Source organism: Miniopterus natalensis, chromosome 7 (assembly GCF_054644295.1).
Source record: "Miniopterus natalensis isolate mMinNat1 chromosome 7, mMinNat1.hap1, whole genome shotgun sequence".
In the NCBI taxonomy this organism is placed as follows: domain Eukaryota; kingdom Metazoa; phylum Chordata; class Mammalia; order Chiroptera; family Miniopteridae; genus Miniopterus; species Miniopterus natalensis.
In genome coordinates this window covers 14,456,207-14,481,555 of record NC_142087.1, presented here as the reverse complement: position 1 = coordinate 14,481,555, position 25,349 = coordinate 14,456,207, and the positions used below count along the sequence as shown (strand labels likewise).

At 52.8% G+C, this 25,349-nt stretch overlaps 3 protein-coding genes across 7 annotated transcripts in view; 1 reads left to right on the top strand and 2 right to left on the bottom strand.

Moving 5' to 3' along the window:
• Window positions 1-1,131: 1,131 nt before the first annotated feature.
• On the bottom strand, window positions 1,132-9,893 carry LOC107527735 (interferon regulatory factor 4-like). Of its 2 annotated transcripts, none has more exons than XM_087818812.1 (8): window positions 9,663-9,893; window positions 4,672-4,861; window positions 4,282-4,376; window positions 3,357-3,468; window positions 3,173-3,238; window positions 2,104-2,478; window positions 1,467-1,609; window positions 1,132-1,224 (listed from the first exon to the last, which is right to left on the bottom strand). In XM_087818812.1, the coding sequence occupies exons 1-8, from the start codon at window positions 9,891-9,893 to the stop codon at window positions 1,132-1,134; spliced, it is 1,305 nt and encodes a 434-aa protein (XP_087674938.1). The 2 variants fall into 2 exon arrangements, with proteins under 2 accessions (XP_087674938.1, XP_087674939.1); XM_087818813.1 differs by having other exon boundaries at window positions 1,467-1,585.
• Window positions 9,894-12,784: 2,891 nt separating this feature from the next.
• DUSP15 (dual specificity phosphatase 15) lies at window positions 12,785-21,091 on the bottom strand. Of its 3 annotated transcripts, XM_087818814.1 has the most exons (7): window positions 20,995-21,091; window positions 20,256-20,289; window positions 18,627-18,709; window positions 16,571-16,620; window positions 15,517-15,591; window positions 14,188-14,359; window positions 12,785-13,344 (listed from the first exon to the last, which is right to left on the bottom strand). In XM_087818814.1, the coding sequence occupies exons 1-7, from the start codon at window positions 21,013-21,015 to the stop codon at window positions 13,075-13,077; spliced, it is 705 nt and encodes a 234-aa protein (XP_087674940.1). In that variant the 5' UTR covers window positions 21,016-21,091; the 3' UTR covers window positions 12,785-13,074. The 3 variants fall into 3 exon arrangements, with proteins under 3 accessions (XP_087674940.1, XP_087674941.1, XP_087674942.1); XM_087818815.1 differs by lacking the exon at window positions 15,517-15,591; XM_087818816.1 differs by lacking the exons at window positions 18,627-18,709; window positions 20,995-21,091.
• A 595-nt stretch (window positions 21,092-21,686) lies between these two features.
• The window catches only part of TTLL9 (tubulin tyrosine ligase like 9), a 35,452-nt gene continuing 31,789 nt past the window's right edge, over window positions 21,687-25,349 (top strand). The window contains exon 1 of one of the 2 annotated variants that reach the window (XM_087818810.1): window positions 21,687-21,826. In XM_087818810.1, coding sequence (XP_087674936.1) covers window positions 21,752-21,826 — 75 coding nt within the window. In that variant the 5' untranslated portion in view covers window positions 21,687-21,751. Of the gene's footprint in view, window positions 21,827-23,120; window positions 23,252-25,349 lie in introns of those variants that run through there. The other variant, XM_016200621.2, reaches the window with a different exon arrangement.

The following is a 25,349-nucleotide window of genomic DNA, read 5'->3' as shown; positions in this document are numbered from 1 at the left end:
TGGTGAGTGAAATCCTGGATTTTAACCCAGGATTCTGTAACTCCATAACATCACCCCTCCTGTGAGTGGCAGAGATAGAGAACAGTCACTGGGACCCCACTGGAAAACAGGCTGTGAACCCTAAGAGAGTAGGGACCATGCTGTTTTGCTCTATCCCCACTGTCTGGCATTGGCCTGGAACAGGTGTTCAATCCACTTTTTAAAAATAGTGATTTGATTGACTTCTGTCCTTTGTTGAATCATACAGTTTCCCCCTATTAAAGTGACTTATTAATGAATCACTAAAAGAGATTTATTATGTTGCCATCTGTAAATCAGAAAAGGGAAAAATGTTTGATATCTGCAGCAGAAAACAGTGACTTACTGATAAGGCAGGGTTAACTGCCTTCATGGTTGAGGGGCTCCCTCTCAATTCTCAAGAATTTCTGACAACTTATACTTTGCAAGGACTGAAGGGGCTTGGGAAGGCGCTGGACTCCTCCTGGTTCCCACTTTGGCTTCTGCCTTAGGGCTCTGTTTGGGAGCCTGGCTCAGTTTCTCCAAAGAAAGTATCTAACGGTGCTGGTGGTTCAGTGGTTAACATCCAAAGCCTCAGATTCAGGCCAAGTCCTCTGTTTGGGAACTTCCTTCTCCTCCCCCCTGGCCTCACCCAGAAAGAGGAGAGATGGGGCACCAGATACCCCTAGTGGCAGGTAGGAGGAAGGGTCTGGAAATTCAGAGCTCCTCAGAGGTAAACTCAGCTTTAAGCAAAGCTTATGATGGATCAATCACAGTTAAGGTCTGCTTTAGATAAACTGCTATAGGCAAATTGGGCTCTCAACAAAGAGATGAAGTCTCATTTTTTCTGCCCTAGTTGCTGTTTCCGGAATCTCAAGGTCCAGTTCAGTTTCCACCTGATGCCCCAGGCCCAACTGCGGGCCATCCACCTACACACACCACGCTCCAGGGCTACACCTCCTCAGTTCAGAAGTTTAAGGCCACGATTGGGTCAGGAGAGGCCCAAGTCCACTGGCTCAGTTTGGGCAGAGCTGGGGTGGGGTCTGCACCCTTTGGGGGGCTGACTTTAGAGGGTATGAGGAAGCAGCAGCTGCTTAGGGCTGACTCAGCGGTGTCATCAAGTGAGTGATGCCATCACGGATGTGGGGACTGGGAACCGGCCACTGGGGCACTGTGGTTGTGTTGCTTCAAGTGCCGGAGGAGCTCCCGGGCAAAGACCGGCTCCACCTGCAGGGGTAGAAGGTGGGGCAATGAGCCCACTTTCTCCGTCACCCATCCCCTATGTTCCTGTGGGAAGTCATAGCCCTAGTGATAGCCCCCTCCCCACACACATTTTACATGCAGGCTCATACAGATCAGAGGGTCATACAGCAGGTCAGGGGCAGAGCTGGGACTAGAGGGAGCAGTGAGGGTCTGTTAGGAGGGGACTGGAGGATGTGGGTCTCCACTGCAGTGGGGAAGTGACTCACGTGGGCCATGATGAGCCGCTCCTGGGGCTGGTCTGGGGGGCCTGGGTACTCCTCACCAAAGCACAGACGGATCTGGTACTCGGGCTCTGGGTGACCATCCTGCAGGTGGGCCCGCAGTTCTACAGACACTGAGACTGTAGGGGCTGGGCCAAGATGGGGCATCCCATCTGGTGCCCACCTTGTGCCCATATCCCATCCCACGTCCTGCAAGCCCCATATCCTCATCGTGTATACCCATGCCTTATGCCCACTTCCATGTCCCTATGCCTGTCTCATGTCCCACACCCATGCCCACTTCCAGAGCTCCTGCCCCATGCTTTGTGCTCCTATGCTCACTGCCACTCCTTTATGCCCACCCCTCTGCTTAGTGCCCTGTGACGATACAGGTGCCCGAGTCCTATGTGTATGTCCCACACCCAATGCCTGAAGCCTCTTCCTCGCCTAAATCTCCCATGTGCCTCTGTCAATATCTGTGCCCAGCTCTCCCGAAGCCCACACTTGTCCCCACTCCTGGTATTTTTGTGTCATGCCCTCTGTTTCAATGTGCAACCCACACCTCGTGCGCCCGTGTCCCTCTCCCACGCTCGCGTCCCGCCACTCTGTCCTGCGCCACGCGCGGCTCCACCTTCTGTCTTACCCGCGAGGAAGCGGCGCGTGTCGAGCAGCTGGCAGGTGCGCTCGCGCTCCAGCTTGTTGGGCCGCGCGCGGTGCGGGGCCAGCGGGCCGCGCCAGTACACGCGGCCCTGGCACAGGCGCTTGGCGAACACTCCCTCGGGCGCCACCCACAGCAGCAGGCCGCGCTCCAGGTGCGGGAGCAGGCGCCGCAGCACGCGCGCTCCGGGCGGCGGCTCCGGGAAGCCCACCTGCGCGACCCGCGCCGGCGGCCCCAGCAGGCGCTCGGCGGCGGAGGGGCCGGCGGCCCGCGGGCTCAGGCGGCAGCCCTCGGCCGCGCGCGCCGTGGCTTCGTGCACCAGCTCCGCGCCATAGAACAGCCGCACGTGCAGCCAGCAATCTGAGGCAAGGGCACAGGAGGCGAGGCGCGGGGGTCGGCGGCACCAGCTCCCACCTACCCCCCGACAGCGCAGGGGGCCTTGAGGTCCTCCCAGCCCCCACTTCAGGACATTCTGGCGGTTCCTCCCGATAAGTGACAATAATTCTAGTGGTGGTGGTGGTAAATAATTTAGCTTCCAGTATAAACAAACTGGTAGTTGAGCTTCAAAAGCATAGGGTCTGGGGCCATCTGTAAAATGGGGGCACCACAGTGAGGCCCTCCCAGCCCCAACGCTGGGATTGTAAGAGCTTTTTCCTCAGCAAATATTTTAATGCCGGTGGAAATAACAGAACAGCAGCCTCCCGTGTGAGGAGCCAGCAGTGTGCTGCAGCCAGGGCCTTGGATTCTAATTTCTCGCTGACACTTAGAGCTGTGACCTGTTAACTTTCCCAGGGTACTAGCTGTGTGACCTTGGGCAAGGTTCTTAACCTCTGTCTGGTTTCTGCCTCTGTGAAGTGGGGGTAATGGCAGGATCCATCTCTCAGGACTGTGGGGAGAGCTTAGAGGGATGCCTGGAGTGAACTAAGCCCTCAACACAAGTTGGCTGTTATTGGGAGTCTGGGCTGGGTTCTTTGGGTGGGAGACAGAGGGCCAACTGGCCCCAACCCCGGCCTTCCCCATTCTGCACAGCGGTCAGAGCTTTTAAATTCCTTACCAGGGTTGCTGAAGCCCTCGGAGGGCAAAGGGCTCCAGAGGTGTGAGGGGCCCTGTGCCTGGTACCCTGGGAAGGAGGGGAAGCAGTCAGGCATCACCTCACCCTGGGTTCCCTGACCTCTTACATCAAGGTCCAGGAGGAGGCCAAGGAGGAGGAAGGCTGGGTGAGGAGACCCAGTACTTACTGTGGTCAGCCAAAGGGCCTGGGAGCAGGGCGGCTGGTGGCAGAGAGCCCTGCTGGGCCAGCCTGGGGCGCTCCTCCTTGTCTCTATCCTCTGGGGCTAATTGGGAGCCTGCCTGAGCGTCAGAAGAGAGGGTTGTGAGGGTGGGAGAGGAGTTCCCAGGCTGGCTGCCTCGGGACAGACAGAGGTCTAGGCAGACTGAAGGCCACCTGGGGTCGACAGGGACTTTGAGGTTTCAGAGCTCATGACCCTTTTCCCTGTAGAGGTTAAAAGAAAGTCAATGGGGTTGGAGGTGAGGGGGTCAGAGGTGAAGCTCACTATGAGAGGGGGAAATGCTAGGAGTGAGTGGGAAGATAGGACCCAAAGTGATAGAGACAGGGGGACAGGGTGATGGAACGGATGCCGATGGGGGCACTCGGGAGAGTGGCATGGACCAGACTGGTAGGGATGGGGCCAGAGCAATGAGCCACTGACGATGGGGGAGAGGCGACAGGGTGGAGGTGATGGGGTGATGCGGACAGTGATGGAGATGGGGACGATGGGGTCGGTGGTGACAGTGACAGCTGACAGTGATGAAGGTGAAGGGACTACAACAGTAGGACTGGATCTCCTGGGGTGACTGGGGACAGAGCAATGGACCCAATGATGATAGGGGCGGGGTGACCTTGGAGAAAATAGGGTTGATGCAGACAGAGTGATGGCGCTGCCAATGAGGGAGGCGATGGGAGCGGTGCGGGAGCCAGAGATGGTGGAGACAGAGTGAACAGAAAGACGGAGTTGAAGTGACGGCAGAGATGAAGGAAGGAGAGCTGACGGGGGAGTGGGCACGGAGGGGATGAGAGCACGCGCTGGAGACCACAGAGAGGGCGGTTTGCGTAAAGGTGACTTAGCTGGCAAGACTGCAAGAGCTGCAAGGGGACACACTGACCTGGTCTGTCCTGTAAGCTGGCCCCGTCTCTCCTCTAGGGGGTTCCTGCTGGCTCTGGAGAATGCCTTCTTCAGAGGAAGCACGAGCCCCAGTAACTGGGTGGAGTAAGAGAGAGCCTGTTGTTTCCTGGGCCCCAAGGGGAACCTCCTCAACTGAGATGATTCCAGCTCACTGCATGATCTCAGGCAAGACCCACCTCTCTCTGAACCTCAGTTTCCTCTTTTTTAATTGGGAAGATTAACTGAGTGATCTAAGGGTTCTTCTGTGCTTACCTGCCTGTGAGTTTAAGCTCAATAAGTCCACCATTTCCCATTTTACAGATGTGCAAAGGGAGGTTCTTATTGCCCAGAGAGCCATTCTTGGCCACTTCCTCCAAAGGCAAAATGGTACCTGGGCCATGGACACCGTCGGGCACAATCTGGTAGACCTTGTAGGGGTTGGAGATGTCCAGCTGGCTGCGCTCACGCACCTCACGGAAGTCGGCGCTCTTGTTGAGAGCGCAGCGGAGCCGTGTCTTCCAAGTGGAGGGGTCCTCCTTGTCAGTGCCCTCTAGGTGCTTGCCCTTGTATATGGCCCAGGCCTGGGGATGAGCAAAGATACTTGGGGAGAGATAACTGGGGTGGAGGGGCTGCTGTAACAAAAACAGATGAGGGCCTCCCTTGCCTCCCACCCTGCTCTCTCTCCCTTCGACCCTCTGTCCCTCTACCTCTCCATCCTCTCCTCCCTCCCTCCCTCCCTCCCTCCCTCCCTCCCTCCCTCCCTCCCTCCCCCCAACACATATTCCTTGAGCTCCTACTATGTGCTAGGTCCAAGTTAGGGACTGAATGGGAACAAGATAGACATGGTCCCTGCTCTCAAGAAACTCAAGCCCAATAGGAAAAGACAGCTGCAAACAGCTCAGTGGTAATAGCTATATTCCAAGCTATGGATTATAATAAATAAAAAATAAATAGGGTGATAAGTTATAAAATAATGGCTGTGACTTGCTATCTGGAGCACCATAAAATCAAATCTCAACCTATTACCACATACAAAAAGGACTTCAGGTGATTAGCAAGTCAAAAGTAAGAGATAAACTTGTAAAATTAATAGAAGATAATGTAGGAGAAAATCTTCTAGGAGCAGAGAATGCCTGGAAACAAAACTTCAAGGGCGTGAACCATAAGGCAAAAAAAAAAAAATTAAAAAATACAATGTCTGAAATTAACAAGGGGCTAAGATCTGAAACATACAAGAAACTTCTGCAAATCAACAAGAAACAGAGCATCCCATAAATAAAACATGGTTTACTGGAAAGGGGACCATAAGCCCATGAGCATATGAGTGCTTAAATGCATTAGTGTCAGAGAAATGCAAATAAACATGGAGATATCACTTGTAAGCTGACAAAAATCTAGCCAGTCGAATAATGTGAGGAATTGGTTGGGATGTGGGCACTGTTGGTAGGCGTGCAATGGGTGCAGAGCTTCTGGATGGTCGCCTGGCATGGCTAGTTAAATTAAGTATAAACATACCCTGTGAGTAGAAATTCCAGTTCAAAAGGAATTCTCACAGGCTCATAAGGGGCCCAGGGCAAGAAGGCCTACTGCAGAATTACTTGTGGTCCTGGAAGGCAAATCTGTGTCCATCCCTGGGAAAGTGCATGAATGAAGAGAGTGGAGACTGACAAAGAGCTGGGGGAAGGGTGTTCTAGGTAGAAGGAACAGCAAGTGCAAAGGTCCTGAGGTAGGAAGAGATTGATAGGTTCAAGGAAGGCCAGTGTGGCTGGGGCAGAGAAGTCAAAGGAGATGTATTGCTTGTGTTGATCACATTCAGAGCTGGGGGTGGTGGTGTTTCGCTAATGAGTCACACTCAGTCATTGCCCTCAGAGACTCCAGGCCCGGTGGGAAGCATGGACCCCAAAGCAAAGAGGCACATTCTTATGTCGCTGCCACATGCCAGTGATGAGACCTTAAGGTTTGATTTTGTTGTCTGTAAACAGTGCCGATGATTCCTAACCTCACGTGGTTGTGGTGGTTGCAAGATGAGCAGTCTATATAAAGTGTTTAGCACTTATTCATTATATATATACAAATTTTTTAAATTATTTTTTTATTTACTTACTTAATTCATTATATTAAGGATACTCTCACTCGAAGGTAACCTGGTCACAGGGCGGAGAGTGCTATCACCATGATGAGAGAGGGATCTTTGTTTTGTTCACTGCTGTTTCCCCAAACACTTTGAGTGGTACCTAGCACCCAAGAGACACTCACTAAATATCTGTGAATAATTGAGCTGGGCCTTGAAGATGACTAGGAAGTTGCCAGATGGAGTGACATTCCTGGCAGGGGGAACAGCTCGAGCAAAGGCCTGGAGGTGCTGAAGAGCATGGTGCATTCAGGGAACGGCGAGCGGCCTGGTATTGCTGGAGCTGGGCATGTGTGTCTGAGGCTATGTGCACAGGAGGTTCTCATTATTTGTGGTAGCTATGTTCTACAAAATCTACACAAACACCGAATCAGTGAATTAGTGCACCATTGCTCCTAGGGAAAATACAGAACTAGGTTTCTCTGAGTCTCTCTTTACAACATTTTCATCAAGCGATCAATACATAACTGTTTTATGTGTATTTCCAGAGGACACCATATTTGATATAAACTGTTGATTCATTAACATTGAACTCATGGCCAACGAAATTGTAACTGACACCTGAACGAAGCTTATCTGACACACATGCAATTTCTCCATCAGGCACATCACAGGCTTCTTGTGCATGTGAACACTGGACAGCACTTCAGCACTACATAGGCTCGGGCCATTTCAAATTGTAAAATCATCAACAAAAAGCACAAAAATAGCCCTGGCCAGTGTGGCTTAGCTGGTTGGTGTTGTCCCGTGCTGGAAAAGGAAGTTTCAGGTTTGATTGCAGGTCAGGGCACATGCTGGGTTGCAGGCTCCATCCCCAGTAGGGGCTGTGTAAGGAGGCAGCCGATGTTTCTCTCTCTCTCTCTAAAAATCAATAAAAATCTTTTTTAAAAAAGCACAAAAATATTTAACATGTGGCACTAAATGGACCACAAAAAGGACATTCATTTATAGTATGAGAGCAGAAACAAGAAGGCAGAGTGTCACCTGTTCAACCTCAGCCAGGAATGTGCACATCCGGTGACTCAGATTTTTCACTCTTCTGCACGTGTCTGTGAATGGCCACAAAAGTGCCCTAGGTATTGATTTGGGGATTACAAATTTCAGCAAGTGAGTGATTTGCAAATATGAAATCCATAAATAATGAGGACCAACTAACTGTATGTGGTGGGAGAGAGGTGAAGAGGAACTAAGGAAGAGACAGGTTGAAGCTGGATCATGAATGTCCTCAAAGGCCAAGCTTTATCCCCTGGGCTTTGGGCACCAGGACGGTGTGAGGCCAGGGAGTCACATGTGTGTGTTAGTGGTGGGCTGAGCGATGTTTAAAGCAGCCAGAAGGATGGGGGAGGGCCAGCCCACAGAATCTCTCTCCTCTAAACAACAGCACATAAGTCTTAAGGGACAGGCCATGCAAACACTTATTCAACACGTACTGAGCACCTACTGTGTGCCAGGCACTGTGCTTGGTGTCACCTAAAGCAGCTGGAGGAGACAGACTCACACAAGGCACTTATAATTCATAGGGAAAGTAGTTTCAGTGGGGGGAGCAGAAGGAATCAGGGATGAATTGGGAGAAGCACTGAGTTGGAGCTTAATAAATGCATCAAATGAATGCATCAGGGAAGACTCTTGAGGAGGAAATGTTTAAGCTGAGCACGATGACAGTTGGCCAGATGAACCTGAAGATGAGCGGGTGTTCCAGCAAAAGGAACAACATGTGCCAAGGTCCAATGGTGAGGGAGCCACAAAGCATTTGGAAACTGAAAGAACTGTCAGGCTGGGTCTAAAGTTGGGGAGGGGAGGGAGTGGAGAGAGATGAGGCCAAGGAGGAGCAGCCCCTGCAGGGCTTTGAGGTTATGGTAAGGAGTTGAGACTTTATCACAAGGGCAATGAGGATCCATGGAAGGATTCTGAGTCAGGGAGTAGTAGGGCAAGATTTACATTTAGAAAGATCCCTTTGGAGGACTGAGGGGAGAACTGAGGGACAGGGGGAAGCAGGGAGTTCAGTGAGGTCACAGCAGTTGTCCTGGTGAGAGATTGTAAAATGGGTCCAAGTAGATAGCCTGAAGAGGAGTCCTGTGGGAAGAGCTCCTTGGTAATGGAGTAGAATGAGGCTGGAAGAGAGGGGAGCAGCCAAGGTTCAGGTGCCTGGCTCTGGGGTCTGGGTGACAGTGGGTGCAATATTCCATTTGAGAAACAGATGTTTGTAGGGGCGAGCTGATGAGCGTGGTGTTGAGGATATGCTGAGCTTGAGAGGTCTGGGGACTGTCAGACCAGCAGGCATGGGGCTCTATGCTGAGGCTGTGGAAGGGGAGAGTGGGACATGAAGAGGAGGGTCCAGGAGTGGATGCCCAGAGTCCCAAAATAGGAGGGGAGGGGTTAGAGGCTAAGAAGCAGGAGCCATGAAGGTAGGAGGAAAGTGGAGGGCAGGGTGAGGGGTGGGGAAGGCAGTTTCTGGAAACCGAGGGAGTATGTTTCAAGGGGGAGAGAGGGTGCCCCAGGCCAAGACTCTCACTACCACCTCCCCTACCACCAGGGATCAAAGAAGATGACAGTGATGGCATCCTTGGGTTTGGCACCTAGAAACATTAGCAGGAGGACAGAAGCCAGAAGGGGCAGGGAAGGGAGAGGAGGAATTGGGGGCTATGCGTGAGGGAGTTGGTGACCAGGAGACTCTTTCCAGGAGAGGGGAGGCCAGAGGATCAGGAGCTGGAGACACTGCAGGTTTTTGTGGGGGTTTTTTTGGGGGGGGGGGGCGGGGTTTGATGTGGCTGGCTGGTTGGTTGGCTCCTTTTTGCTTACAGGAGAGATTCTGGAGTTTAAATGTCATGGGAAAGAGCCAGTTTCGAGGAAGTTCATGATGACCGAAGAAAGGGAGGGCATTCCTGGAGGGGTAGGTCCCTGAGAATGGCTGGTGCCGGGAAGCATAGAAAATGTCCCCAAGCTGCTGCGCCGGCGGTTTGGGGGTGGGAAGCCGAGGGAGTTCCCGTCAGTGGCATCTAATTCCACCCAGTGGAGAGGGAGGTGGGGCCCCTTGAAAGGTGAGGACGGTGCAGGTCTCCCAGCCCCAGTGATTCTGTTTTAAGAGGGTGTCTGAGGGTCTCCCAGCTGTGGAGGACACTAGAGACGACCGAGGCCAAGGGCCAAGCGAGTGGCCCAGGTCCCCCGGCGCCTCGTGGGTGCGTCCCCGGGGCGGTGGGGCCGTGCTCTCCCCAGCCCCCGGGCCTGGCGTGCCCCCGCCCCGGCCCCCTTACCCTGAAGAGCGCCGCGTCCTGCTGCGCGCGGTAGCCCTGCTTGGCCGCGTGCTTCCAGGGGATGCGGAAGAGGGTCTTGCCCCTGTCCTCCCAGCGCAGCCCCGCGTAGCGCCCGCTCTCGATCTGCGCCACCAGCCAGTCGCGGAGCCGCAGGGGTCCCGCAGCCCCCGCCCTGGGTCGGCCGCCGCCGGGGACCTTCCCTTCCTCCCTCCGCCAGGGGTCGCCGGCCATCAGGGACGCCGTGCTCCGGGGAGCAGCTCTGGGGCCCGCGGCGGTGGGACTCCCAGCGCGACGGGCGACCGTGGGGCCACCTGGGTGGCGCGCGGAGGCTGCGAAAGCGAAAGTCTGGCCTGGCAGGTTTCGCTTTCCGTTCTGCTCCCGCTCCCGGGAGGCCCTTTCCTTTCATCCCTCCGCGTGTAGCCTGGCCCGGAGGGGTCTCTTGCAGGGGTCAACTAGAGGTGCCATGGGACGCCAAGACCCATTGATTGGAGGGTAGGGCGTGGGACAGCCAGGGCTCTGCCCGCCCCCAGGGGTAGTGGCGGTGGGGCCACAGGCACTCAGAGGCGGCCCTTGAACTACCCCTGCAACTGTTTCCTGCTCTTTCTAGAGGGCCAGAAAATTGTCATTCCCTTTTCAGAACCTGGACTCTAGTAGAGGCTGGAAAGGTGTAGTGCTTCTCAAACTAAGGCCCATGGGAACTGGGAGGCCTCCATCGCAGACTTGTAAAATGTGATTCTGATCCAGGTGGTCCATGGGCCACACCTGGAGGACTAGTACCTTAAACCTTGGGAGCCCTGTTTACTGATGCTCACCACAGTGCTGGGCCTGCCTGAGCCTTTCCTGCATTGGCTGGATTGGTTCTCACAACGGCATTTGAGATTAGTATAATTGCCTGTTTTATTGTTAAGAAGACTGAAGTTCAGAGAGGTTAAAGCCCTATAACAAGGGCACAGGGCTAATTGGTGGGGGAGCCAGGATCCAAATCTGTGTCTCTCTCTCCCCAGAGCCCAGGAGCCTAAACAGTGCCCCACTGTGCCTCCCAACAGCCACACGTGGAATTTGCCGATTCCTGTTGGGGTCTGTGATCCCCTTGAAAGTGTGTGCAAATTTTTTCATTTTTTTGCATTTTTTCTAGAGTTTGTATCTCTCATTAAATTGCCACATGGGGTTTGCAATCTGAAAGAGATCAAGTAGCTCAGACTGCTCCACCCCTTGCTGGGAAACTGAGGCTCTAAGAGAGAAACCACCCCCTCTGCAGCGAGTGCAGAGCTGGGCTCCCAGCCAGCATTGACCAGAGGCTGGTAGCACTGTCCCTCATGTGAACCTGGCAGAGGGGCCTTCATACTCCCTACCCTCTGTCCCCACATTCCAGCAGCCACCCAGTTCTGACACTTCTAGTCAAAGCCAGGATTCAAATTCGGACCTGTAGGGCTCCCATGGGGCATAAAGCATTTCATATGATTAAATACAAAATTATTTAAATAATGCAAAATAATTGCATCAAGCAGAGATCTTCAGTGTGTCAGATAATCCCTTCATTTCCTAAGTGGCGGAGTCGTAGTAATTAGGAGGGTGGGGTCCATAGCTAGATTGCCTGGATTCAAATCATGGCCCCACCACTAGCTAGCTGGTGACTTTGAGCACCAACCTTAGTTCCCTCATCTGCTAAACAGCAACACCTATTTCATAGGGTTGCTTGAGGATTAAGTGAGATACAGGGAAAATGTTTAGCACATTACCTGGCCCATAGCGAGAGTTCAACAAAGGAGTGGTATTACTATTGTTGTTGAGTCACAGTGTGGTGAAAGTAATGATTGAAGCAGGGCGAGCATCGTGAAGGATATGGAACAGCTGATCCAGGGGCTTTGTTTTGTCCTATTGATGATGGGAGCTCTAGAGGTTTTGTTTTTTTTTAAATGTGTTGGTTTTTTTTTAGAGAGAGAAAGGGAGAGGGATAGAGAGATAGAAACATTGATTGGCTGCCTCCTGCATACCCCCTACTGGGGGTGGAGCCACAGCCGGAGCATGTGCCCTGACTGGGAATGGAACCAGGGACCTCTTGGTTCATGGGTCGACAGTTCAACCACTGACCCACAATGGCCAGGCCCGTGAAGGTTAAGTAGGGGAAGATACTGGTAGAAATAGAATGGCGTTTTAAACCCAGTGGATGGTGATGCCCTAACTAGCCAGGACTACCACAGATTCCCTGCACTGTGATGAGTCCAGACATCTTGCTTTCACAGATGATCCTACCTTAAGGGCCTTTTCACCTACTGTTCTCTTTACCTAGAATGCTTCTCTCCAAATAGCATGAGTTCACTCCCTCACTTATTTTTTTCTTTTGTTTATCTATCTATCTGGTGTCTTTCTCACCAGAATATCAGCAACACGAGAGCACAGTGCTTGGTGCATAATCAGAGCCCCATGCAGGTGGCTATATTATTATAGGTACTTCAGACCGCTCTCAACATCGGGCTACTTTTAGTTTAGGAAAAGTCAGCTCCAATGACCTCTGCTCATCCTTCAAATCAGTTTGCTGCTTTATTGGGCTGCCTGGCTTTTAAACTCTAGGTGGGAAGGGTCATTGCCACTAGCTGGGGGTGGATCCTCCCCTCCAGTAATCTCCAAGACCAGAAGGAGCTGCTTCTCAACAACCATCATGCCTTGCAAACAGCCTAGGTTCACCAGCCCCCCCTACTCTAGCTGGTGTCCTGGGCAAGCTGCCTGCCCAGGGATTAAGTGAACTCCCCTACATAAAAGGTCAGGCTTGAGGGAGGCTTTTACCAGCTAGTATTTGTGAATAGCGAAGGGGAAGGGCCTTGGAGAGGAGGAGGGGCCTCGGAGAGGAGGAGGGGCTCAGAGGGGGGGGAAGGGGATTCAGAGACAAGGAGGGACTCAGGGGCCTAGTCAGGAGACCAGGGCCTGGGGAGAAATGTCAGAGAAGTATTCAGAATTCAGCCCAGGGGACTGCAATTTACCCAGAGTGTACCCAGAATGGCAGGCTCCTCGGGCCCCAGGGGATGCAGAGCCCCTCCCGTCCCGCTTCCCGCAGGCTCCAGGCCCCCGGCGGAGTCCTGCTGCCCCGCCTTTGCTCAATGACTGGGAGGCACTCAGATAGGCAGCTTCTGTGTCTCTTTAATATCCTCCAGGCCCGTTCAACCCCCACGCACTCGCTCCCACTCCCGCGCCTGTAAGAGGGGGGGCCGTGCGCCCCCGCCTCCAGCCGGCGGCCTAAGGCACCAGGTGGCTGCAGCAGGCTGGCCCAGCACAGGCGCGCGCGGACGGAGGACACGCTACTGCAGACAAGCGGGGCAGGGGCGGGGCTCCCACAGGCTCCGGGCCCTCCTGGAGGCCGTGGGAGGCCCGGACGGCCCCCGCGGGGGACCAGTCGGGAGGGAGAGTCGCGGGGTCCTCACTTGCCGCCTTTGCGGGACAGACACCGCGGGAGGCAAGAGAAAGTCTGCTTGACGCGCGTCAGCAGCGGCAGCGGCCGGTGGGCTTCCCGGGGCGTCCGCGGCACCAGGCGCTGCAGGATCCCGTCGGAGACTGAGGCCTGCGGCGCGGGGAAGGCGGCGGAGGGCGCGGCGCCCCCGCAGCGCTTGCACAGCGGCAGCAGCGCGCGCACCTCCTCCACGTCGCGGAACGGGCTGTCCCCGAAGCGCTCCTCCAGCTGCCGGCGAAGCTGGGGTGGGGGGGACAGGGGCGGGGTCGGCGCCGGGCCGCCGGCCAGTCCCCTCCCGGGGCCGCGGAGCTCCCGCCCCTTCCCGGAGGGCCTCAGCCTCCCTGCCGAGTTCCCGGCCCCTCTCTGAGCCCCGCCCCGCGCCTCTTCCCCCTCCCCAAGCCCACTCTCCTGACGCTTCATCTTCCAGACCTGCTGAAGGGCCCCTCCTACCTGCACAGTGGGGACCACCACATTACGACCCCCCCCCCCCCCCCGCACAGCAGCTGCGCTCACACAGGGCCTCTTCCTCGCCTCTCTCTTCCCTAGGGCATTGTAGACAATCCTCTGGGTACCAGCCTGCCACCTGATGAGAGCCTTCCTGTACTTGCTGCTTCTCTCTCTGTCTCTCATCCCCTGTTCATTTCCTGACATCTCCATGCCATCTGCCCACTGGGCATAAGAGAAGGAACTGCTTTGGCCTCATCAAGGATCCAGGGGTGGAGTAGGAGATAGACAGTTCTCCCCAAAGGAGATAGACATTTCTCCTCAAGTGCCCTTCAGGGTACCAGCAGGTAGAGCAGGCAGTTCTGGGACCTGATCAAATTGAAGGGTCCATAGTCTGGCCCATAGGCATTCAAATTCTAAATTAAAAAGGGAAAGAAAACATCTGGCTATCTAAACAATACACCTAGGGGCTATATTAGTTCAAGAGCCATGAGTTTGAAACCCCAGAAAAACCTTCTGCCAGGTCTGAAGCACAGGCTAAATTCTATCCTAAAATCAGTGCTCAGCTCAAGTGCGAAGAAGAGCCTCCCACCCTGCCCCAGCCCCAGCCCCTGCCCCTGCCCCTGCCCCAGTCCCTACCTTCCCGGAACTGCCCCAGCCAAACTCTTCAAGCTGCTGCCTAAAGCCTGGGTTGGGGTTGGCAATGGGCCGGGTAGACTTGATGGCTTCAAGCACTTCCTGCCAGCCTAGTCCCGTCACAGTCATCACATATGCTGTCACGATGGTGGTGCTTCGAGAGATGCCTGCAAAGCTGGTACCCAACCCCCAAGATTCAGGTAAGGGCCAACATCCTCTGTGCCCCCCAGACATTCCATCCCCACTTCAGCTCTCCCACCCTTGTCTACTGAGCTCCAACCACAAGGAACCTACCAGGACCTATGTATCTTCCCAGCTCCAGGCCTTTGCCCATTCTGTTCCCTCTGCCTGGAGAATCCCCCAGGCATTCCCTCACATTAAAAGCCTGAGTGAAACAACATTTCATTCATTCATTCAACAAACACCTCCTGATTGCCTGTTATTTTTCAGGTACTGGGGATATAGTGGGAAGTAAAACAGAGATGGTCTCTGTCATCCTGGTACTTGTAGTATGGTTGGGGGAGAGAGACACTAACGAGGGAAACAATTTCAGGTGGTGATAATGACTTTGAAGATGAGTCCAGGGGCTAGGAGATGGTATAGGAAGAGATATTAATCTAGTGGGGGGGGTGAGGGAAGGTGTTCCCAAGGAAGTGACATCAAGCTGAGTCTTGAAAGAGGGGTAACGATTAATAATGAATGTTCTGGACAGCATGTAGGAAGACCATGAGGTGGGAGCCTGGTGGATTTGAAGAACAGGGAGATGGCCAGTGCATTTGGAGCAGGGGAAGGAGGGAGAGAGGGTGAGAGACAAGGCTGAAGGGAGCTGTTCCTGTGGCTGGGGCTCCAGCACAGGGTAGGTGCTCAGTGAGAAGTTACGAAATGAGTGACATCTACCAGACCAGGGGCTCCTGGGAAGACTCAGAGGCCCTGTCTCCCAGCCCAGGGTTCTCCACTGCCCTGCATTACTATGGCCTTGAAGGCCTGGAGAGGAGGAGAGGGAGCCAGAACTATTGGAGGGTATTTGGCTACCTGCATAACCTCACCTGTCCCTCCCAATAGTCCATCATTGTCAGCATTCTTTTCCCCATTTTACAGATGAGGAAACTGAGTCTCAGGGAGACACGGCTATTTGGCCATGGCCTCACAGCTAGTAAAGGACAGAGCCCTGATTTGAGCCCCTTCAGTCTCTATCAGATGAATGGTGGATTGTCAGCCATTGTGACAACTGGACAAGCTCTGTCACACATTCCTCCTTCCCCACAAGATGAGTGTGTGTGTTCAGGATGGAGGACAGTCACTTCCTTTCTCCCCACTCCCGTCTTAACTCACCAGTGCACAAGGCAGTTCCCCCCATTGAGGCGGCAACAGTGGATGAAGCTGATACATTCTTTGAAGTGCTTTTTGCTAGAGAAGAAAGCAATAGGGTAGGGAGCACTGGGGGGGCATGTCTCCTAAGAGTTGTCCCCCTCCCCATTTATGATATGGCAGGAGACAAAGAGCCTGGGGGTCCTTAGGCCAGCTAGTATGCGCAGTGGGCAGGGCCAATACTATCTTAGGAGGTGGAGATGTGTGTGAAACAATAATGGTGGCCCTTGGGGTGGTGAGAGAGGCCAATCATGGCAGACCCCATACAGAGGCAGGAGAATCTCCCCAATGCGTCCTGTGGATCCTATTTTCACGGAGGAGGGGATGGTATTTTGACTTTTCAAGGAAATGGGTGGGAGAAGACACAGGGATCGCCCTCCTCTGGGGTCTGCAATCAAAGCATCGGGGGACAGTGATAGTATACAATGGGGTTGACAGCAAGATTTCAGAGGGGCAGTAATGTCTTGTCTGGACCCCTCCCAGGCTGGAGGCACTGCTGCTTCCATGAACAAAAATCCCGTGTTCTGAGCCCCGTTACACTCCAGGCCTTGTCCTAGATCCTCAATCCACACTATTTGATCTTGGAAAGCCTCTTTGATGCTGATTATGCCCCCATTTTCCCTTTCAGAGAGGGGAAGTGATTTGTTCAAGGTCACACAGCAAGTAAATGGCAAAGCCTGGCCAAAACCCAGGTGTCTTAATTCCAAGGCCAGGAACCAGCTGAGCCTGACCTTTTCAAATCCGCTGGTGAGGCTGATCCTGTGAGACAGGGTACTTTCTCCAATTCACAGCAGAAGTGACTCAGCTCTGGGAGGTTAATGGTATTGGTCAGGGGCACAGGCAAAGGCATGGCTGAGACAGTCAAACTTGGGGCTGGGAGACCATCTGTGCTCAGGTCCCAGGACAGCTTTCTGGCCTGAGTTCTCTCTGTTCTCCCCCAGAGCACTTCCCATCTGCCCTCCCACCATCACAGAAGGCAGCTGTCTGTCCATCTGTCAGTCCATCCTGGGGAACTTACATGGGTACCTCAGGGTTGTCCGCCACTGGGATGCGAAGGTAGGTTATTCCCTGAAAGTACAAAACACACACAGGCAGTGGGGAGGGGCTTGCTTGCACCCCCTTACCCAGCCTGGGCCCCCAAGACCTCCTGACCTCAGACCAGTGCCTGCCCCTCTCTGGGCCACGGTTGTCCTCTTTGTTCAAAGAGGGTAGACACCATCTCTGAGGTCCTACCAGCTCTGACCATCTGTGATTCCAGAACCTTCTAAGAACTTGATAAAAAGGATCCAGGGACCTTTCATTTAATAGCCTGGAAATAACCACTTAAAGTGACTCCCCTCCAAATGAGGATTACAAAATTACATAGTAAGAAGGGCAACGCAGATTTTATTTTCTTGAAAAGAAACAAAAATTATGAAAATAAGTTTACACTTCATGAATTGTGGTTATAAATTTTGTGCTAATTATTAAAACAAGGAGTAAATTGTCAGTAGTTTTTCCAACAAACTTGTTCCAACTCCTTCACTTCATGCTTCACCTTCACACAAGATCATAAAGATGATTTTTGCCCACATTCCAAGAACCTCATCACTTTTCTCAAGAATCTCTCTTAATCATTTGATACTCAAATGGCTTTTTTCAGGTGTCTGGCCCACCAATGGCCAGTGGCTAAGGGACCCTAGCTAGGTCCTCTTTTGTTAATGGCTTCATGTGAGAGTCCAGCCTTTCTCTAACTCACTTTCCCCAAAGTCACTCAATCCTGCATCTTTTGCAAGGTTTGCAATTTCATTTGCAACACATTTGGCCTTGCATTTGCAGGGCACAATTAAACTCTAACTGGTAAATTCACTGATGGATGGAGCGGGAAAGATGCTTGTGGGAAGAGGAAAGGGCTGTTGGAGCAGGGATTCATTTTGCAAGCAATCATTTCATTAGTAAATATATTCATGATTTGACAACTTTCCCCATGCAATCTAGTGACTGCATACTCCAATTACTCCAAAACAAGCCTGCACCGTAAAACAAAATCAGACTCCATTGACCTGGAAATTTCTTCTTTGACACTGGGAATCACAGATTATTGGAGGTTGCTCTTAGAAGTCATCAAATCAGGCACATGGGGAAACTAAAGCCCAGAGAGGGGAAAGATCCTGCCCAAGGTCACACAGCAAATCTGTGACAGAATGTGGTCTGAATCTCAGCTCTCCAAAGCCCTTTCCCACCCACAGTTCTTTCCCTCCAGTGGATGACAGAGACTGTAACACATAAGAAGGAAGTGACTCTGTTGGATAAGAGTATAATTAACTTTGTATTATATCAGCTGTAATTTGTTAAGCACCTATTATGTGTCTCTCAACAATTCAGTGAGGTCAGTACTCTTATAAATTCTCTTTACAGATCAGACAACTAAGGCTCAGAGAGGTGATATCCTATACCCGAGGTTACAGAGAGAATACATGCAGATATGAACTCAGGCCTCTTGACTCTAGCACATGTGGTCTGGATTTCCTGCTTTCCTCCTCTGGGGTCAAAACACCCTCACCCACTTTTGCCCAGTGTTCCAGTGGGAGCCATGCTTTAAGTATGCAAGGCATCTTCATCATCCCACAGCCCCTTTGCCTCCTCACAGCAGCTCCCTGGGGGCAGACAGGGCTGAAGGATCAGAGGCACAGAGAGGCAAAGTCACAACACTAGGTCACGTGGCAGGATACAGAGCCCAGATCATCCATCTGGGGTCATCTATTCAGTTGGGCAATGGGAAGCCCATGAGCGGGCCTTTATATGGTTCAGTGGAGGCATCTGGGGCCAGAAGGCCTGTGTTCAAATTCTAGCTCCTTAGCTTCCGGGATGTGTGAGTTTAGGCAAATTACCTCTCTGGGTCTCAGTTGCCAAATAGGGATCAAATAGGGCTGGATGCTAATGTAAAACGGGCCAGTTTTCAACCAAATGGGATACATGGGCCAGGAAGGCAGTGTAGGGCCTGGCACATAGTAGGTACATGATAAACGGGTGCTGTAGGGGGTCTAAAGCCCCCTCCCCAACCTGTGCAGCCCTGGGGTGAGGGTCAGGAGTACCTGCAGCAGAGGCTGGGGTGACTCATGAATGGAGATGATGTGTGTGATCTTATTCTGGCCCAGCTGATCCAGGTCTTTGGCATCTGAAAGAAACAGGAAGCTTGAGCCAACCTGGCAGGTGTGACTTATGTGTTCCTGATGGTCAAGTGAGGCAAGATTCCTTGCCCAACTCTCCTCACCTCACCCTCTGCCAGCTCCCAGCTCCTTTGCCACCTCCTGCTCCTGGCATAACAGGTCCTCCCCCACCCTTAGGCTTCATTCTTGTCTCTGGGGCACCCGCAGGTAACAGCCCAGCATCTCCCCCACCTTCCCCCTGCTATCCTTTCCATCGCAAACACCCTTCCCTGGCATATCCTTGACCCAGTAATTCTACTTCTAGGAACCTTGTCTACAGAAGGGTTTGCTCACACGAAGTCTCGTGTGCAGAGGACGATATTCTCTGCAGTGCTGCTTATAACAGTAAAAACAGCAGAAATAATTAAAAGTGGGAACAAACTAAATGTCCATCAAAAGGAAGCTAGATAAAAAATGATATATTCAGACTGGAATACTCCGCAGATCTTTATATGCTGATGTGCAAGGATGTCCACAATATATTATTAAATGGGAAATACAGGTGACAGAACAACATGCAGAATAGGTTTCCAGTTTTGTTTTAAATCTAGTATCTGTATCAAGAAAGAGATGAAAAATGACCCTGGGGTATGCCCCACACTGCTATCAGTGGTCATCTCTAGGGGCTGGATTTCCAGTGTATACAGACCTTTTACAATCAGAGCAAATAACACACATCCCCTCTATCTCCCTTTGCCCAAGCCCTCATTCAGCACATTTACTGAGTACTCACTATGTGCAGTCTTGGCTGGGCACAGAGGTATGGGTCAATGGCTGCCCTCATGGCATTCAGACCTTAGTTAGCCAAATACTCAGAAATCAATGTGGCGTGAGCTGCTGAGGGAGCTCCAGGGAGAAAGGGATCAGGGTTTATGAGAGTGGAGCACCTAGGCCAGTGGGGGACAGGGTGGACAGGGAAGGCCCTGTCCCAGTTCAGATGCCCCTCCCTCTCTGAAGCTTTCTCTGACTCTGCAGATGGAAGTGACTTTTCTCACCATGGGTCCCACAAGTCCTGAACCAGCCTGTCTCTTAACACAGGCCCAGGGCAGGCAGAGTGCCAAGGCCTTGGGACAGAGTGGGCAGTGCTGACCAATGAAGTTTCTGAGGTAGAGTCCAGTCTCCAGGACTTCTCCTCTGAGGAGGAGGTTGTGGGGGGAAGGGTCCCCAGCTTTCCAGCTAGAAGCAACACCTCCAAGCACACCTCAACCCAGAACCTCAGGGCTGAAAGAGCTTTTAGAGGTGGCGGGTCTTGTGCTGAGAGAGAGGCTGAGGCTCAGAGCAGGTGCAGACTTGCCCAGCTTCCAGCGTTCACAGCCCTTGGCCCTGGAGACACTTCCCCGCCCATGTACCCTTTAGTCCTTGTGGCTCCATTCCCCTCCCAGCCTGGCACCACTTTCCTGCCCCCAGCCCCATTCCTGAGCGCCTCCAAGGTGCGTGGGCCAGAGCATGAATGATGGACATGGGCCTGGGCCAGGCAGAGTGCCATGGCCTCAGGGCACAGTGGGCAGTGCTCACCAATGAAGTTTCCGAGGTAGAGTCCAGGAAGTACCTACAGGAGAGACAGGCAGGGTCAGCAGGCAGGGTCCGAGGGTGGGGGAGCACGCCCTTCCCACCCCAGCAGGCCGCGGCCGCTCTCCACCCATGAAGGGTGTCTGAGCCTCAAGACTTGGGGAGCACTGTCCTTCCTTGGCGGGCCTGGACTCTGTGAGAGGGATGGGGAGGCACGAGGGGCACCAGGGCAGGCTACCTAGGGTAGGGGTGAGAGGAAAGAGGGGGCAGGGCACAAAGGCCTGGGGGGAGGGGGGAGGAGCACAGAGGAGAGGGCAGGGGAGAGGCGGACCCCCCAGGGTGGGTGGTGGGGAATTCTGAGGGAGTGAGGGGGGGGGAGAATGGAGAAACAGCCCGAGAGAGAGAGGCCGGAGTCAGAGACAAGGGGGACAGAGACAGAGACAGAGAAGCGGAGTCAGGGAGACAGAGTCTGGGAGTGACAGGGAGCCACAGAAAGACACAGGAAGGAATAGAAAACAGTCACAGAAGCGGGCAGAGACGGAGACCCATCGGGAGACAGAGACCAGGGAGAGAGAGAGAGAGAGAGGGACAGCCCCAGAGAGACACACGGCGAAATGCGACCTCAGAGTCACGGGCAGAAAGAGGCAGAGCCGCGCAGGGGCGCCGCGCCGAGCCGAAGGTCAGCGGCGGGCAGCGCGGCCCAGCGGGCGCGGCGGGGCGAGGGGCGGGCAGGGCCGCCGCCTACCTTGGTCATGCCATTCCCCATGGTCCCCGCGGCGGGGGCCCGGGCGCACCCCCAGCCCGCGGCCCCGGAGGCGCTCGGGTCGCAGCTGTCCTGCGGGCCCAGGCCCGGCGCGGGCAGCCGGGCGGGGAGCAGGGGCCCCGACGTCCCCGGCCCCGCCGAGCCCGGCCCCGCCGCCGCCGTCACCGCCCGCGGACCCCCGGCCAGGGAGGGACACGATGGTGGAGCCGCCGCCGCCGCCGCCGCAGGCTCCTCCTACCCCCTGGGTCATGTGGGGGCCCCTCCCCTGGGTCGCAGCGGGGGGCTGGACAAAGCCCCAGTGTGCCGGGCCCAGGGCCCGCGGGACAACGGCAGCTTGTTGGGGCCGCGCGGGGCCGGCACCTCCGGAGGTGGGGGCGAGGGCGCCCCCCCGGCACGGTCAGGCTCGGGGGGCGGGGCCGGGGGCGGAAGGAACCCTGAGCCGCGGCGCCGAGCCCCGGGTCCCGGTTCCGGCTCTGCCCCGACTTCCCTGCGGCCCTGGGCAAAGCCCTCGGCTTCTTTGGCCTCGGTTTTCTAGCAGAAACGTGCTGGGGCTGGGCTCTCATTGCTGCGGGTCCTGGGTTCTTCAGATTCTGCTTGAGACGAGAAAAGTTACCTCTCTCCTGCCCCCCTCCCCATGCAGGATCCTACCAGCCTCCTTCCCCATTCACACAACCGTCCGTCAGTCCATCCATCCACCCACCCACCCTGCCATCCCTTCCTCCCATCTACTTTGAGCTCTATGTGGATGGTGCCATTTGGGTCAGTTCTGCTGGGACCAGACACATCTGTCCTTAGGGCCCCCAAGAAGTCAGAGGTAAATGTGAGGGGAGGGGAGGGTTGCAGTCACCCGGGTCCTGCAGGTAACTACAATAGGATGTAGTTGGAGGCAAGAGTCCTGGGAAGTGATTCTGGAGACCAAGGTCCCAGGCCCTATTCCCCTCTACCTGCTGGGTGACCCTGGGAAAGTCCCCTTGGGGTCACAGCTGCCCTACCTGTGTGTCTCAGCGTGTTGAGGTGAGCCCTTCCTGCTACTAGGACCAAAGCTGGAGAATGGAAAGTAGTGGAAACCAGATACCTTCCATGGGACTGAAACAGAAGCGGCTGAACCAGCTTTGCTCTTCCAGCTGTCCTCCCTCCATCTATAGTAGTAGGTGACTGTGCGAGGAATGTCTGTGCAGAACAGGACAGACGGTTGACAGAACCTGTTGGAAATGCAGTGGCTGGAGAAAAACAAAACCCTTTCTCTAGCGTTTCTTTATTCCTTGAATTCACAGCATACACGGGGGCTGTCTTCAGTGTGTGGGCCGACCCTCTACCACTGAGCACACTGGCCAGGGCTATCAGTCCATATTTAAAAAATTTTAATACCTATATACCCATAAATGTATAGAATATACTTTTGTATGTGTGTTTATAATTAATACCAATTGTAATCTTTCAAAATATTTATCATTCTACAACTTTCTTTTATTCACTCAATAGGTTTGGGGGATATTTTCTTACTGATATAATCTGAATCATCTGTTTTCATCACTGTGTAGTATTTCATTATTAGAATATATCCCATTTTATTTATCCATCACCCTACTAATAGACATTTAACTAGTTTCTAATATTTTCCACTGTGATAAAGAATGTTGCAAAGGACATCTTTATACATATGACCTATGCACAAGTGTGAGAATTTCTTTAGGAAAGGTTGTCACCTTGCACTTTAGCAGAAAAATGATAGGTAGTCCATGGGATGTGTAGCTGTATTTTGAGAGCCTATATGATACAGCCAATAGCATAGAGTTGGTGTTAAAGTAGTGAAATCAATGGATTATAAGGTATGTGCATTTTCAACTTTACAAACTATTGTCAAATTGCCTTCCAGAGTGTGAGTGTACCAGCAGCACAGAAAGGTTCCCATTTTCCAACATGCTCACAAACACTTGGCATTGATATATGTTTTTATTTTTTTCTAGCTGATCATAAAATCCCATCTTATAATTGTTTCTATTTATTTACAGTACCTCAGTTTTCCAACGTCTCTGTTGACGAACATTTCGGTTTACCAACGCTGTAAACCCAGAAGTCAATGCTTCGGTTTTTGAACGTGTCTCGGAAGTTGAACATGCCACGCTGCTTCTGCTGAGTGCAAGATCCTGAGGCCTAGCTGTCGGCTGTTGATCCCTTGGTTTTAGAACGTTTCAGAACTCAAATGGTCTTCTAGAACGGAGTACATTCGAAAACCCAGGTACAGCTGTATCTCAATTTGCTTATTGGCTATTAAAGTTTATTCTGATGAAGTCTCCTTATTCATATCTTTTGCCCATTTTTCTTTTCTTTTGTGGGTTGGGGACTCTTTCTTAATGGTTTGCAGGAATTCTTTGAGTACTAGTCCTTTGTTATATGTATTGCAGATCTTTCAACCTAGTCTGTAGCTTGTCTTTTAATCATATTTACAGTGTCTTCTGTTAAATGGCAATTTAAATTTTGAGAGCGTCATAACAATTATTTTTCTTTATGAGTTGTGCTTTATTATTGCTTATCTAAGAATTCCTTCCTCGCCCTGAGTTTGCCATATTTGTTCTTTTTTTAAATACATATATATCTTTATTGATTTCAGAGAGAGGATGGGAGAGGGAGTGAGAGTTGAAACATCAATGATGAGAGTCACTGATGGGCTACCTCCTGCACTCTCCCTGCTGGGGATCGAGCCTGCAACCCAGGCATGTGCCCTGACCCAGAATCAAACCTTTATCTCCTGGATCTTAGGTTGATGCTCAACTGCTGAGCCACGCCTGGCCGGGTGCCATATTTATTTTTTAGTCCACTTGAATTTGGCATCTATTTTTCATTCGTAGGAAAGAAAGCCTGTTCCTTGATGCCATTTACTGAGCCCTCCATCCTTTCCCTACCAACTTATGATGTCATCTCTATTGTACATCAAGTTAACACACACACACACACACACACACACACACACACACACACACACTGTGTCTGTTTCTAGGATCCCCCTTGTATTCCATTGATATTTGCCTCTCCCTGCTGGGACTGATAGCCAGGGAAATGTCTTCTGCCTGAAGACATACAGTTTGTTGTTTTGGTTTGACAAGACCTCAAAAAATTCCTGATTGGATTTAGGAAAATACACATCTTTATGTTGATATCAAGCCTTCCCATCCATGAACATGGTATGTCCCTCCATTTATTCAGGCCATCTTTAATGTCCTTTAGTGTCTTGTAATTTTCTCCGTGAGGATATAAACTCCACAAGGGCAGATGCTTGTTGATTTTGTTCATTGCTGTATCCTCAGAGTCAAGAATGGGACATGACCTAGAGAAAATGCTTAATAAGAATTTCTTGTTTAATGAAATAACTTGCATACATTATGTTAAGACATAGTCCTACATAACTTACATTTTTGTTGCTATAAAAAATAACAAACTAAAAAAAATAGTTTCTAATCAACTATGATTGGTATATAGATTCCGGGGTGAGGAAGGGGAAGGGCAGGGAGCCAGTACAGAGCGCAGTGACCAACAAGCTGCCTCTTCAGGTTATATGCAGGGGAGAGACAAGATCGGATTTGTGTTTTAAAGAGCTCTTTGGCTGCAGTGCAGAGAATGAACTGGGAAGGGCTGGGTAAGAGAGGTCACTAGGCCAGGAGGATGGCTACTGCAGGCGTTGAGGTGAGTGCTGGCATAGAGATGGTGCTCAAGAATTAAGAAGAGTGACTGGGAGAGGGCAGAAGCGACTGGCAGCATTACCAATTGATCAACTCGCTGACCAGGTGACTTCGGGCCGGAGGAAGGAAACTAAGAACCATTGCATTTACCAAAAGCTGACAACTTCTCAGACTCAGCGCTCTCAGGTCAAGCGAAGTTCAGCTGGAAGAGGCGCTGGGCAGTGAATGCCCGCGGCAGCCCGTGGCCGGGAGAGCCCCAAGGTCTCGGAGGCGTGGGACTGAGAGAGAAACGCTCGGGGACTAGAGGGGTCTGGGGCGCGGGGCTGCACCGATTTCCAGCCACAGCACCGAAAGGAGTGCTCTTGGCTCATCCAATCAGAGCCGCTGATCGGGGATCCACCCCTCCCTCCGTCGCCTTGGCAACGGGACGCACAGGCCCCAGCCGAGTGAGGCAGCGGTTTGAATCGGGCCCGGAGGAATCGCGTCATGTCAAGACCTAAGGTAGGAGTGCCGCTGGACCCGGGTGCTTTCAGCATCCCTAAAGACAGGGAGGGTGAGCTGCGGAGGGATTCAAAACGCAGGGCCCTCGCGGAGGGATTCGGCGGAGCGGACGGAAACCGCGAGCGCTAGGCGGCGCGCAGGTCCCGGCATGCCGCGCGC